Source organism: Salvelinus fontinalis, chromosome 40 (genome assembly GCF_029448725.1).
Source record: "Salvelinus fontinalis isolate EN_2023a chromosome 40, ASM2944872v1, whole genome shotgun sequence".
NCBI lineage: Eukaryota > Metazoa > Chordata > Actinopteri > Salmoniformes > Salmonidae > Salvelinus > Salvelinus fontinalis.
The window spans coordinates 1,112,021-1,127,633 of NC_074704.1; the positions used below are offsets into that span (position 1 = coordinate 1,112,021).

Consider the following 15,613-nt stretch of genomic DNA (forward strand, 5'->3'; position numbering starts at 1 on the left):
TCAGTCAAGGATATTCGTATTGCAACAACATTTGCAGACACTGTCAAGACTCAATATATTAAAGAACATTCCTATCAACCACATGGTGGTGCTATAATGGGCACATGTTTATATCTCTTGATCTGTTTGACTCCAAGTGCTGAAATTTGGCACACATGCTCAGGGATATGAGTCTAGCTAACCCCAAAAATATCTCAGACACAACTGGCCTAACTTTGACGAAACTTGGGTGAATGATGCGTCTTTCCATAGTTCCGGCATTTGCTAAATTACACTGATTGGCCAAAGGGAGCGCTGCATCATTAGTGGGGGTCAATATGTTTACTGTTATTTTTCTATTCAGTTCAAATCGCCATAAATTCAGCGTCCGTCAGTAAGGCAATTTCATATTAATTCAAGTAGACTAACAGATAATATTAAAATGAACAGACTAGGTCTTTACTTCTCCTGCATGGTGTAACAATACATAGATGTATATAATGAACAGACTAGGTCTTTACTTCTCCTGCATGGTGTAACAATACATTGATGTATATATAATGAACGTCCACTAGTTGCCAACACAGTTAAAAGATATGAATATTTTAGTCCAGAAAAGTCTGTTGAAATGAATCAAATCCCTGTTTTCTCCGACATGGTGGAATAATGGCTTTTAAGACAACTGGGAAAGTCGGAGCTTTGGGCACACACGTACACATGGATTTAGTGTTGTAGATATGTGGTAGTAGAGGCCTGAGGACACATGTACACATGAATTTAGTGTCGTAGATATGTGGTAGTAGAGGCCTGAGGACACACACGGACATGGATTTAGTGTTCTAGACATGTGGTAGTAGAGGCCTGAGGACATGGATTTAGTGTTCTAGACATGTGGTAGTAGAGGCCTGAGGACCTGGATTTAGTGTTCTAGACATGTGGTAGTAGAGGCCTGAGGACCTGGATTTAGTGTTCTAGACATGTGGTAGTAGAGGCCTGAGGACACACACGGACATGGATTTAGTGTTGTAGATATGTGGTAGTAGAGGCCTGAGGACACACACGTACACATGGATTTAGTGTTCTAGATATGTGGTAGTAGAGGCCTGAGGACACACAGGTACACATGGATTTAGATATGTGGTAGTAGATATGGATTTAGATATGTGGTAGTCTAGGCCTGAGGGCACACACTTAATATGTGGTAGTAGAGGCCTGAGGACACACAGGTACACATGGATTTAGATATGTGGTAGTAGATATGGATTTAGATATGTGGTAGTCTAGGCCTGAGGGCACACACTTAATATGTGGTAGTAGAGGCCTGAGGACACACACTTAATATGTTGTGAATGTTTTGTAATGTTTTAAAAATGTAGAACTACCTTAATTTTGCTGGACCCCAGGAAGAGTAGCGTGGATCCATAATAAACACAAATACAAAGGCTTGTATAATTATGTACATTCTGCAATATGAAAAGCATATGATGAACAACATCAGAGGGTTTATACTTGTATCAAATCAATCAATCAAAGCTCATAATCAAAACCCAATAGACATTTTTAAATATTTAATCTGATATTAGACATGCTCATGTCTCGAAATGAAATAACAAAAGTAAAACCGTATTCTGGTTTCATACAATTTGATTTCATGAGGATGAAACAAAAACACAAATGATCAGTCAAAAACTCAAGTCAGAACACAGCCTCTCTATTTTCTCGTGTGATTTCAGGTCCTCTAACTGGGAAAATGTCTTTCCACAATGAGAGCAGTGGTATGTCTTCTCCTCCTGTGTATGTATTCTTTCATGCTTATTCAGCTGCCTTAACCAGTTAAATCTCTTTCCACACTGGGAGCAGTGGTACGTCTTATCCCCTCCTGTGTGTGTCCTGTCATGCATAATCAGGGCTTCTAACTGGGTAAACCGCTTTCCACACAAGGAACATTGGTATAGCTTTTTTTGTGTGTGTATTCGCTCATGCGATCTCAGAGTCCCTAACCACCTAATACTTTTTCCACAATAGGAACAGGAGTAAGGCTTCTCTCCAGAGTGTATTTGCTTATGACTTTTCAGGTAATCTAACCGAGTAAAACACTTTCCACACTGGGAACAGTGGTAAGGCTTTTCTCCTGTGTGTGTTCTCTTGTGTGATTTCAGGTGTTGTGATAGGTTAAAACTTTTTCCACACTCGGAACAGTGGTGTCGTCTCGCTGGTTTGGACGTCTCTGGGTCTGGTTCCCCTGAATGACTCTCCCCGCTGTCAGAGTGAGAGTCTGGTCGCTCTCCTGCTAAAGACAAACAAATAATTTAGTTAAATACTAAACAGAGCCCTGAATGAAACCGCCATGTGATAAAACTATCTTCCTAAGTTGTTTAATGGGCTGTGTCTGTGCGCCGGGTTCAGACTCACTAACAGAATATCCCAGGGAACTGAACAGTAATGACCATATCATGATCTGTTGAATAATTTATACTATGTCCCTATCAAACAGCGACTGGACAAACATTATTAGGTTTTACATGTATTTATTTGTATTTCATCATAATTGGTTTTGTTTGGTCCATTATCCTCCTTTTCTAGTCCAGTAGAATTTATTTGATATTTAGATTATGGGCCATTAGAATAGAGGGAGCCCTGTGGATGGGCCATTAGAATAAAGGGAGCCCTGTGGATGGGCCATTAGAATAGAGGGAGCCCTGTGGATGGGCCATTAGAATAGAGGGAGCCCTGTGGATGGGCCATTAGAATAGAGGGAGCCCTGTGGATGGGCCATTAGAATAGAGGGAGCCCTGTGGATGGGCCATTAGAATAGAGGGAGCCCTGTGGATGGGCCATTAGAATAGAGGGAGCCCTGTGGATGGCCCATTAGAATAGAGGGAGCCCTGTGGATGGCCCATTAGAATACAGGGAGCCCTGTGGATGGGCCATTAGAATAGAGGGAGCCCTGTGGATGGGCCATTAGAATAGAGGGAGCCCTGTGGATGGGCCATTAGAATAGAGGGAGCCCTGTGGATGGGCCATTAGAATAGAGGGAGCCCTGTGGATGGGCCATTAGAATAGAGGGAGCCCTGTGGATGGGCCATTAGAATAGAGGGAGCCGTGTGGATGGGCCATTAGAATACAGGGAGCCCTGTGGATGGGCCATTAGAATAGAGGGAGCCCTGTGAATGGGCCATTAGAATACAGGGAGCCCTGTGGATGGGCCATTAGAATACAGGGAGCCCTGTGGATGGGCCATTAGAATACAGGGAGCCCTGTGGATGGGCCATTAGAATACAGGGAGCCCTGTGGATGGGCCATTAGAATACAGGGAGCCCTGTGGATGGGTTTATATCAGCTGCGACCTGGGGAGGGCTCTTGGGAAATGTAGTTGATTTTTACATATTCTATGCTGATATTGACTACATCTATTTACTTTAAAATGGGATTGAACTACATAGTAATCTACTATTACACATGTGTTACATAGTAATGCCTACTATTACGCGTGTACTATATAGTAATACCTACTATTACGCGTGTACTATATAGTAATACCTACTATTACGCGTGTACTATATAGTAATGCCTACTATTACGCGTGTGCTATATAGTAATAGCTACTATTACACGTGTACTATATAGTAATACCTACTATTACGCGTGTACTATATAGTAATGCCTACTATTACGCGTGTGCTATATAGTAATAGCTACTATTACACGTGTACTATATAGTAATGCCTACTATTACGCGGCACTACCTACTATTACACGTGTACTATATAGTAATACCTACTATTACACATGTACTATATAGTATTACCTACTATTACACGTGTATGCTGATATTACTATATAGTACTACTTACTACATGTGTACTTATTCCCTCCTGATTCCGAGAATCTTCTGAGCCCAGGTTTTCTGGAAAACCAGGGAATTTATGGAAAGTTACCAGATTTATGCAATCCTACTTCCTATGAGTTTTAAGCCAGACTAGATCCCTCATTAACCTGAGTTTAAGAACATTTGAGGTCAGGTTTTCAAAACATTTCCAATATTTAAAAAACACTTGTGTTCATCATAATAATAAATATACACCCTGGCACACAGCCATGCAATCTCCATAGACAAACATTGGCAGTAGAATGGCCTTACTGAAGCACTCTGTGATTTTCAACGTGGCACCGTCATAGGATGTCACCTTTCCAACAAGTCAGTTCGTCAAATTTCTGTGTTATAACAGGTGGGATATCTAACAACACTATAGGTAGGTGTTATAACAGGTAGGATATCTAACAACACTATAGGTAGGTGTTATAACAGGTGGGCTATCTAACACTATAGGTAGGTGTTATAACAGGTAGGATATCTAACACTATAGGTAGGTGTTATAACAGGTGGGATATCTAACAACACTATAGGTAGGTGTTATAACAGGTGGGATATCTAACAACACTATAGGTAGGTGTTATAACAGGTAGGATATCTAACAACACTATAGGTAGGTGTTATAACAGGTGGGATATCTAACACTATAGGTAGGTGTTATAACAGGTAGGATATCTAACAACACTATAGGTAGGTGTTATAACAGGTAGGATATCTAACAACACTATAGGTAGGTGTTATAACAGGTGGGATATCTAACAACACTATAGGTAGGTGTTATAACAGGTAGGATACCTAACAACACTATAGGTAGGTGTTATAACAGGTGGGATATCTAACAACACTATAGGTAGGTGTTATAACAGGTAGGATATCTAACAACACTATAGGTAGGTGTTATAACAGGTAGGATATCTAACAACACTATAGGTAGGTGTTATAACAGGTAGGATATCTAACAACACTATAGGTAGGTGTTATAACAGGTGGGATATCTAACAACACTATAGGTAGGTGTTATAACAGGTGGGCTATCTAACAACACTATAGGTGGGTGTTATAACAGGTAGGATATCTAACACTATAGGTAGGTGTTATAACAGGTAGGATATCTAACACTATAGGTAGGTGTTATAACAGGTGGGATATCTAACAACACTATAGGTAGGTGTTATAACAGGTAGGATATCTAACAACACTATAGGTAGGTGTTATAACAGGTAGGATATCTAACAACACTATAGGTAGGTGTTATAACAGGTGGGATATCTAACAACACTATAGGTAGGTGTTATAACAGGTGGGATATCTAACAACACTATTGGTAGGTGTTATAACAGGTGGGATATCTAACAACACTATAGGTAGGTGTTATAACAGGTAGGATATCTAACAACACTATAGGTAGGTGTTATAACAGGTGGGATATCTAACACTATAGGTAGGTGTTATAACAGGTGGGATACCTAACAACACTATAGGTGGGTGTTATAACAGGTAGGATATCTAACACTATAGGTAGGTGTTATAACAGGTAGGATATCTAACAACACTATAGGTAGGTGTTATAACAGGTGGAATGTCAAAATGGGGGGATATCCTTCTTTAAGTGGCAGTGTTGCTCTTTGCTGAAACACAAACTCCAGATTGTGGCTTTATGTTAATTCAATGGGGTTTATACACCCATATTTATTGACAACCCCTACTGCTTTCACCTATACAATAGGTGGTCCTAGTAAATAATGAAAGTTACCAGCACAACACACCCACTGACGATACATTAGAATTAGCTTTTTATCATTACCGAAATGAAGGTTCTCATTACCGAAACGGGCGTAAAAATTATGAGGTAATGAGAAATGTGTGTTTTTGGTAATGAGAGGCCCTTAGCTTCATCTGGAAGTAATAGGAGACAGACATTATGAGTCAGCAAACTACTGACCACATCACTAAAGCCCATTCATGCCTCCATGTTGGTAAGGAAATGGTTCTCTCAGTGTTTACCACATCACTAAAGCCCATTCATGTCTCCATGTTGGTAAGGTAATGGTTCTCTAAGTGTTTACGACATCACTAAAGCCCATTCATGTCTCCATGTTGGTAAGGAAATGGTTCTCTAAGTGTTTACCACATCACTAAAGCCCATTCATGTCTCCATGTTGGTAAGGTAATGGGTCTCGAGGTGTTTACCACATCACTAAAGCCCATTCATGTCTCCATGTTGGTAAGGTAATGGTTCTCTCAGTGTTTACCACATCACTGAAGCCCATTCATGTCTCCATGTTGGTAAGGTAATGGTTCTCTAAGTGTTTACAACATCACTAAAGCCCATTCATGCCTTCATGTTGATAAGGTAATGGTTCTCTTAAGTTTTTCTCAATTTTATTTTTTTCGTCATTTCGGTAATGTCAAGGTCAAGTATCGTAAAGGGGGTGTTTGAGAATAAGATCCTCATTCTGAATGAATATGTGAAAAATGTTAACGAACTTGGGCTCATCTAAGGGCTACTCCACTAGATGATGCATCATGGGTGGAATAAAACTTTATTATAAACAAATATTGGAGTTTTTACAGCAACTTAAACAAGTGTCACGGTAATGAGAAATATGTCCACAGACACTTTTCATGAGAATCACCTCTTTCACCACATGATTCTGAAACCTAATTCCAATGGTCCATTATTCCTGTCATGAGAATCACCTCTTTCACCACATGATTCTGAAAACTATTCCAACGGTCCATTATTCCTGCCATGGAAAGGCATGTTTAACACTCTTTAGATTAAAATGTAGATTTTTAACAAATCACTGCAATAGTTCATTCACAATGTGACCGAGAAACCTAAAACCAACTTAGGATCGTTCACAGGGTAGGTTTTCCCATAGGTTTGTTCAGTCTATGGTTTACCTAAAAAGCACTTACGTTTTTTATATACACTGCTCAAAAAAATAAAGGGAACACTAAAATAACACATCCTAGATCTGAATGAATGAAATATTCTTATTAAATACTTTTTTCGTTACATAGTTGAATGTGCTGACAACAAAATCACACAAAAATGATCAATGGAAATCAAATTTATCAACCCATGGAGGTCTGGATTTGGAGTCACACTCAAAATTAAAGTGGAAAACCACACTACAGGCTGATCCAACTTTGTTGTAATGTCCTTAAAACAAGTCAAAATGAGGCTCATTAGTGTGTATGGACTCCACGTGCCTGTATGACCTCCCTACAACGCCTGGGCATGCTCCTGATGAGGTGGCAGATGTTCTCCTAAGGGATCTCCTCCCAGACCTGGACTAAAGCATCCGCCAACTCCTGGACAGCCTGTGGTGCAATGTGGCGTTGGTGGATGGAGCGAGACATGATGTCCCAGATGTGCTCAATTGGATTCAGGTCTGGGGAACGGGCGGGCCAGTCCATAGCATCAATGCCTTCCTCTTGCAGGAACTCCTGACACACTCCAGCCACATGAGGTCTAGCATTGTCTTGCATTAGGAGGAACCCAGGGCCAACCGCACCAGCATATGGTCTCACAAGGGGTCTGAGGATCTCATCTCGGTACCTAATGGTAGTCAGGCTACCTCTGGCGAGCACATGGAGGGCTGTGCGGCCCCCCAAAGAAATGCCACCCCACACCATGACTGACCCACCGCCAAACCGGTCATGCTGGAGGATGTTGCAGGCAGCAGAACGTTCTCCACGGCGTCTCCAGACTCTGTCACGTGCTCAGTGTGAACCTGCTTTCATTTGTGAAGAGCACAGGGCGCCAGTGGCGAATTTGCCAATCTTGGTGTTCTCTGGCAAATGCCAAACGTCCTGCACGGTGTTGGGCTGTAAGCACAACCCCCACCTGTGGACGTCGAGCCCTCATACCACCCTCATGGAGTCTGTTTCTGACCGTTTGAGCAGACACATGCACATTTGTGGCCTGCTGGAGGTCATTTTGCAGGGCTCTGGCAGTGCTCCACCTGCTCCTCCTTGCACAAAGGCAGAGGTAGCGGTCCTGCTGCTGGGTTGTTGCCCTCCTACGGCCTCCTCCACGTCTCCTGATGTACTGACCTGTCTCCTGGTAGCACCGCCATGCTCTGGACACTACGCTGACAGACATAGCAAACCTTCTTGCCACAGCTCGCATTGATGTGCCATCCTGGATGAGCTGCACTACCTGAGCCACTTGTGTGGGTTGTAGACTCCGTCTCATGCTACCACTAGAGTGAAAGCACCGCCAGCATTAAAAAGTGACCAAAACATCAGCCAGGAAGCATAGGAACTGAGAAGTGGTCTGTGGTCACCACCTGCAGAACCACTCCTTTAATGGGGGTGTCTTGCTAATTGCCTATAATTTCCACCTGTTGTCTATTCCATTTCCACAACAGCATGTAAAATTTATTGTCAATCAGTGTTGCTTTCTAAGTGGACAGTTTGATTTCACAGAAGTGTGATTGAATTGGAGTTACATTGTTTTGTTTAAGTGTTCCCTTTATTTTTTTGAGCAGTGTATATATATTATATATATTGTAACGACCCTGGATTTATAAGCACGGAAATCGACTCTGCCGCACGAGCATCCTTTTGCGGCACATTCGATAGAGCGCTGGACTTCGGGCTAGAAGGTCGAGGGTTCGAGACCTGCTCCCTGCTGTTTCATTACAATATATTAGTAACTTTTACATTTCAATACCTCGTCTTCAAGCATGTGACCTAGCAATCTTCAAGGACTTAAGAGTTTGTGCCCCCGTTTAAGACACTACTTACTGGTGTTACTCAGATCTCCTGTCTCCTCTTCCGCCTCATCCTCCTCTTTCAACGTGCCAGTAATCTGCCCCTCCATCTTCACTCCGAAAACTCCTTCCTCCTCCTCTTTCACTCTGAAAGCGTCTTTCTCTGTCACGGTAACTTCTTTCTCTTCTTCTTTCACAGCAACAGCTTCATCCTCTACTTCTTGTTTAACTGTAACAGCATCGTCTTCTTCCTCCGTCCAGCAGACCTCTTCTTCAGCAGGAGTGGAGTAGTTTAGTGAACTCATGGTCGGGGATGTTAACTAGCTAGCTACTTAGCATTAGCGATTAGCCTAGTGCAAAGCTAACTTAGCAAGCCAGCTACCTGACAAACAACGTAAATATTAACGTTACATTAAATGGGCCAACAACTAGACACGACAGAAGTATGTTTAAAACACAGTGACTGATGTTTTCGGCAATGTTGGCTACGGATGTGGCTGACTAACTGTTTTACTGTTGTTTTACTGACTAACTGTTTTACTGTTGTCTGCTAAAAATGACTTAAATGTAAAAATGATGTGGTGTCCCGTCCACTACATTAGACGTCACACTAGCAGTATCGCTTGAAATATGCACATCGCCTTCTGCTGATTGGAGTGGGTAACGCAGTTGTATTTATTTTATTTGGGGGGGGGGGGGGGGGGGGGGGGGGCAAACATTTGTTTCTTAGAAGTGTAATATTTTATGTAAACGTACAAAGAGACGCATGTATTGCTGGATTAGTGCGGATTTTGTAAAGAGAGAATATAAATACTATTAAGACACAACAGTAGTAGGCCTGATTACCAGCAATTACGAGACATCTACAAAGCTCATCCTAATATTTAGATATTTCTTAGTTCCATTATTTTACTTTTAGATGTGTGTGTATTGTTGTGAATCGTTAGATACTACTGCGCTGTTGGATCTAGGAACACAAGCATATCGCTACACCCGCAATATCATCTGCTAAATATGTGTATGTGACCAATACAATTGGATTTGATTTTACAGCGCATCTACATGAGAATTTAAGCCCTGGTTCATGCATCGCTCTATCGCCGCATCAAACAAAAAAATACGTCAATTTCTCTTTGGAAGATTGGCGACAGAGTGGCCTGACGACTCAGACTGAATTATTCCACTGTTCTGTCGTTCGCTACATACTTCAGTCTGAGACTGACGTCATTGAAGTCTATTGTGGTGACGTCGAAATGAGAGGTGTTGTACAAAACAAAGTAATCAACGATTGGCTCATCTGCAACCAATCAGAGTAGCAACGCCAGACGAACCGTCACTCACAAACTAGCGGACCAATGGAGACTCATTGTTTACGCCCCTCTAAAAACCCCGCCACTGGCATTGCAAGAAAAGATACGAGCAGCGTAACCCGAAGTTAGTACATGCAGGCAAGAGGGTAGGCAACATCTATTCAATAGGATTGGTTGCTGGGAAAGTTTAACTGAAAACGATTTTTGCATTCGATTTCAAATATTGATTTTTTTCATTTGTCATTGAGTTTTGCTCTCGCCTTAATTATTTATTTACAAGTTTTGGGGTTTTGCTTTTGATGTCTTTTTACATTATTTATTTTTTCTTCATTTTGAAATATGTTTACATTCACAACTTTATTTTTCATTTTTACGATTTGAATTCAATACATATGGCGTGAGTTTGACCCCATAGGAGTCTGCTGCAGTGTTGAGAGCGTTACATGAAACCAATCAGTACATCAAGCAGAGCTCTCAACCGTTCCAAGCTGCTCTTAATTGTTCCCTTTGATGACATTTGGGGACGTGACTGTGGAACGGTCTTATTCCGTTTGTACTTTAGTATGTTAGTAAGTTCGTACCTTAGTCACGTGCGATATCTCAGACAGCACTGGCCTGATTTTGACTCAACTTGGGTGAATGATGCGTCTTGAAATTGAGATCTGGCATTTACAAAATTACACTGATTGGCCAGATGATGGCGCTGTAACAAGATTGAAAATGTACACTTTGAAAGGTCATGCTCCCCCTACCACAGCAACTAAGTCAGAAGGCCCGCCTCCTCAACCAATCAGATGACCAGCTTCATAAGTGTCATGGGATCTTTAGTGACCACAGAGTTGAGACACCTGTTTAAAGTCCCATTTCTTCCATTTTGTTGAGGAACATTCCATTGTTAGTCAGTAATTCAACACAATTCAAATTAAATTCATGTTGTAAATATGTATGGTATAAATTACAGTGATCTGTCTTCGCAAATTACAGTATTCTTGTTAATTTCAGCCTCATATTTCTCTTTGGCTTTTGTTTGTCTGTCTTTCCTCTTGGTGACATTCATACGTCTTTGTCTCAACAACTTGAAATGCAACCCCGTTTAAATAGGAGCCTGTTCCTCTCCCAGCTGTAGTTTTCCTGTTAAAGGCATCTGGTGAAGGTCAACAACATGATATATTACTATTAGAATGAAAGGCTTGTATGGAAACTAACAACGTTTCTCTGTCCAATAGAATATCTCCTCTGTGGTTGGAATGGAATCCCTTGTGCCAGCTAGCGAGCTCATTTTAGATGAGGGTATTAACATCTCTGGAGACCTGAAAATAGCTGTGTAAATAGATGTTCGATCGAGTTCAAGTCCGGGCTCTGGCTGGGCCACTCAATGGCATTCAGAGACTTGTCCCGAAGCCACTCCTGCGTTGTCTTGGCTGTGTGCTTAGGGTCATTGTCCTGTTGGAAGGTGAACCTTCGCCCCAGTCTGAGGTCCCGAGTGCTCTGGAGCAGGTTTTCATCAAGAATCTCTGTACTTTTCTCCGTTCATCTTTCCCCCTGATCCTGGTACTATATAGTAATACCTACTATTATACGTGTACTATACAGTAATGCATACTATTACACGTGTACTATACAGTAATACCTACTATTACACGTGTACTATACAGTAATACCTACTATTACACGTGTACTATATAGTAATGCCTACTATTACACGTGTACTATATAGTAATACCTACTATTACGTGTACTATACAGTAATACCTACTATTACACGTGTACTATACAGTAATACCTACTATTACACGTGTACTATATAGTAATGCCTACTATTACACGTGTACTGTATAGTAATACCTACTATTACACGTGTACTATATAGTAATGCCTACTATTACACGTGTACTATATAGTAATACCTACTATTACACGTGTACCATATAGTAATACCTACTATTACACGTGTACTATACATTAATACCTACTATTACACGTGTACTATACAGTAATACCTACTATTACACGTGTACTATACAGTAATACCTACTATTACACGTGTACTATACAGTAATACCTACTATTACACGTGTACTATATAGTAATACCTACTATTACGTGTACTATATAGTAATACCTACTATTACACGTGTACTATACAGTAATACCTACTATTACACGTGTACTATACAGTAATACCTATAATACAATGTCTGTTTAGTCCAAGTCAAAAAAACAAAACAGAAATGGAGTTCACTCTATTCTTACTAACTCGTCAACATCAAAACAGTTTCTCTGATGAGAAGGAGAGAAACTGATCAATAATCAAATCTGAGTTAAATTCATTACTCAGACAGAGAGCAGAATTTCTAATTCATAGTGTTGGAATGGGCTAAACTTTGAACATTGAGATATTAAATGAATGATAGGAAATGAAAGAGACTGGGTTTTATGTTAGAAGTTAATGGTTCTCAGAAGAAAGAAGATGGCTTTGGAGTGTGTTTGATGGAGGAGAGGAGAGTGATGTGTTGATATAGGGAAGACAGATTGGCATCTGTGGATTAGGTGAAGAAATGGGCTTTGGAATGTGTTTGATGGAGGAGAGGAGAGCGACGTGTTGATACAGGGAAGACAGATGGACATCTGTGGATTAGATGAAGGAGGGGTTGAGGTCAGGAGATGAGGACAGATTCTCATCAGGGAGTAATAAGGGTTTGGTATCCTGTTACTCTCTTTCTGTTGAACCATAAGATGTAAGGATTGGAGAGAAGGAGGAGTGTCTTAAGTAGGATGTATTTAACTGTGATGATCAGAGGGGTGTATTATGACATCATATAGAACTACTCAGACATTCCAAATATCACTTGATTATCAGAGGGGTGTATTATGACATCAGATAGAACTAGTCAGACATTCCAAATATCACTTGATTATCAGAGGGGTGTATTATGACATCAGATAGAACTACTAGGATGTACACTGCTCAAAAAAATAAAGGGAACACTTAAACAACACAATGTAACTCCAAGTCAATCACACTTCTGTGAAATCAAACTGTCCACTTAGGAAGCCACACTGATTGACAATAAATTCCACATGCTGTTGTGCAAATGGAATAGACAAAAGGTGGAAATTATAGGCAATTAGCAAGACACCCCCCAAAGAGGAGTGATTCTGCAGGTGGTGATCACAGACCACTTCTCAGTTCCTGCTTCCTGGCTGATGTTTTTATCACTTTTGAATGCTGGCGGTGCTCTCACTCTAGTGGTAGCATGAGACGGAGTCTACAACCCACACAAGTGGCTCAGATAGTGCAGTTCATCCAGGATGGCACATCAATGCGAGCTGTGGCAAAAAAGTTTGCTGTGTCTGTCAGCGTAGTGTCCAGAGTATGGAGGCGCTACCAGGAGACAGGCCAGTACATCAGGAGACGTGGAGGAGGCCGTAGGAGGGCAACAACCCAGCAGCAGGACCGCTACCTCCACCTTTGTGCAAGGAGGTGCACTGCCAGCGCCCTGCAAAATGACCTCAAGCAGGCCACAAATGTGCATGGTCTTGCAGTCAGCCACCATCTTCTGGTAGACACACCGCTCACTTTGAACAAGCAGGAGATGCTGCTCTTGCTTCTACAGCTTGTCTGACTTAACAGCTTCTGGCAGATTGGCAGATTCGAAGACCTGATAGTTGTTGTTCCTGTGGCACTGGCAGCACAGGTCTGTCCTGGACTTAGTGCTGGAGATGTGGAGCAGAAATGTTCTCCACAGATTCCTGAAGGAAGACAACCTGACTGCACATAGCTCTGGGAAAATACACACCTATTGTGAGATCAATAAAAGTCAATCATGCTGGAAGTAGATTAAAATATCCCAAAACGTGTTGTTTATGCTTTTACTAGATTTCAACTAGATTCAGATACTAGATACTAGCTTTCAACTAGATTCAGCCGATAGGACAGGGACCATCAACTATATTCAGCCCATAGGACAGGGACCATCAACTAGATTCAGCCCATAGGACAGGGACCATCAACTATATTCAGCCCATAGGACAGGGACCATCAACTATAAGACAGGGACCATCAACTAGATTCAGCCCATAGGACAGGGACCATCAACTATATTCAGCCCATAGGACAGGGACCATCAACTATATTCAGCCCATAGGACAGGGACCATCAACTATAAGACAGGGACCATCAACTAGATTCAGCCCATAGGACAGGGACCATCAACTATAGGACAGGGGCCATCAACTAGATTCAGCCCATAGGACAGGGACCATCAACTATAGGACAGGGACCATCAACTAGATTCAACCCATAGGACAGGGACCATCAACTAGATTCAGCCCATAGGACAGGGACCATCAACTATAGGACAGGGACCATCAACTATATTCAGCCCATAGGACAGGGACCATCAACTAGATTCAGCCCATAGGACAGGGACCATCAACTATAGGACAGGGACCATCAACTATATTCAGCCCATAGGACAGGGACCATCAACTAGATTCAGCCCATAGGACAGGGACCATCAACTATAGGACAGGGACCATCAACTAGATTCAGCCCATAGGACAGGGACCATCAACTATAGGACAGGGACCATCAACTAGATTCAGCCCATAGGACAGGGACCATCAACTAGATTCAGCCCATAGGACAGGGACCATCAACTATAGGACAGGGACCATCAACTAGATTCAGCCCACAGGACAGGGACCATCAACTATAGGACAGGGACCATCAACTATAGGACAAGGACCATCAACTATAGGACAGGGACCATCAACTATAGGACAGGGTCCATCAACTAGATTCAGCCCACAGGACAGGGACCATCAACTAGATTCAGCCCATAGGACAAGAACCATCAACCATAGGACAGGGACCATCAACTAGATTCAGCCCATAGGACAGGGACCATCAACTAGATTCAGCCCATAGGACAGGGACCATCAACTATAGGACAGGGACCATCAACTAGATTCAGCCCATAGGACAAGGACCATCAACTATAGGACAGGGACCATCAACTATATTCAGCCCATAGGACAGGGACCATCAACTAGATTCAGCCCATAGGACAGGGACCATCAACTATAGGACAGGGACCATCAACTAGATTCAGCCCATAGGACAGGGACCATCAACTAGATTCAGCCCATAGGACAGGGACCATCAACTATAGGACAGGGACCATCAACTATAGGACAGGGACCATCAACTAGATTCAGCCCATAGGACAGGGACCATCAACTAGATTCAGCCCATAGGACAGGGACCATCAACTAGATTCAGCCCATAGGACAGGGACCATCAACTATAGGACAGGGACCATCAACTATAGGACAGGGACCATCAACTAGATTCAGCCCATAGGACAGGGACCATCAACTAGATTCAGCCCATAGGACAGGGACCATCAACTAGATTCAGCCCCATAACGATTTGTTCTTTTCTTGAGCGGAGTGTCAGGGGGCCGGAACAGAAATACAAATAATTTCTAGACTGTAAATTGACCGCCTTGCTTAAATGTTTATACGGTCACGTGTCTCTCTATTATGCATGGGAATACTTGGGAACAGATTTCTTGAATTAAAATCACTTGGAGCTGGTGTTTTTATGGTCTTTATGGTCTTTTATGCCCCCAGTTGGGGAACCCTGCCACAGGAAGTCTCACCCAGTTGATGACCTGGATGGAATCATGTGATACTTCCTTAAAACCTCTACAGAG

The 15,613-nt window shown here is 42.0% G+C and overlaps 1 protein-coding gene across 2 annotated transcripts; it reads right to left on the reverse strand.

Moving 5' to 3' along the window:
* Positions 1 to 1,423: 1,423 nt before the first annotated feature.
* On the reverse strand, positions 1,424 to 9,151 carry LOC129839559 (zinc finger and SCAN domain-containing protein 31-like). 2 transcript variants are annotated; one of them, XM_055907084.1, is made up of 2 exons: positions 8,615 to 9,151; positions 1,424 to 2,266 (listed from the first exon to the last, which is right to left on the reverse strand). In XM_055907084.1, the coding sequence occupies exons 1-2, from the start codon at positions 8,883 to 8,885 to the stop codon at positions 1,662 to 1,664; spliced, it is 876 nt and encodes a 291-aa protein (XP_055763059.1). In that variant the 5' UTR covers positions 8,886 to 9,151; the 3' UTR covers positions 1,424 to 1,661. The 2 variants fall into 2 exon arrangements, with proteins under 2 accessions (XP_055763059.1, XP_055763058.1); XM_055907083.1 differs by having other exon boundaries at positions 1,424 to 2,269.
* Positions 9,152 to 15,613: the final 6,462 nt, after the last annotated feature.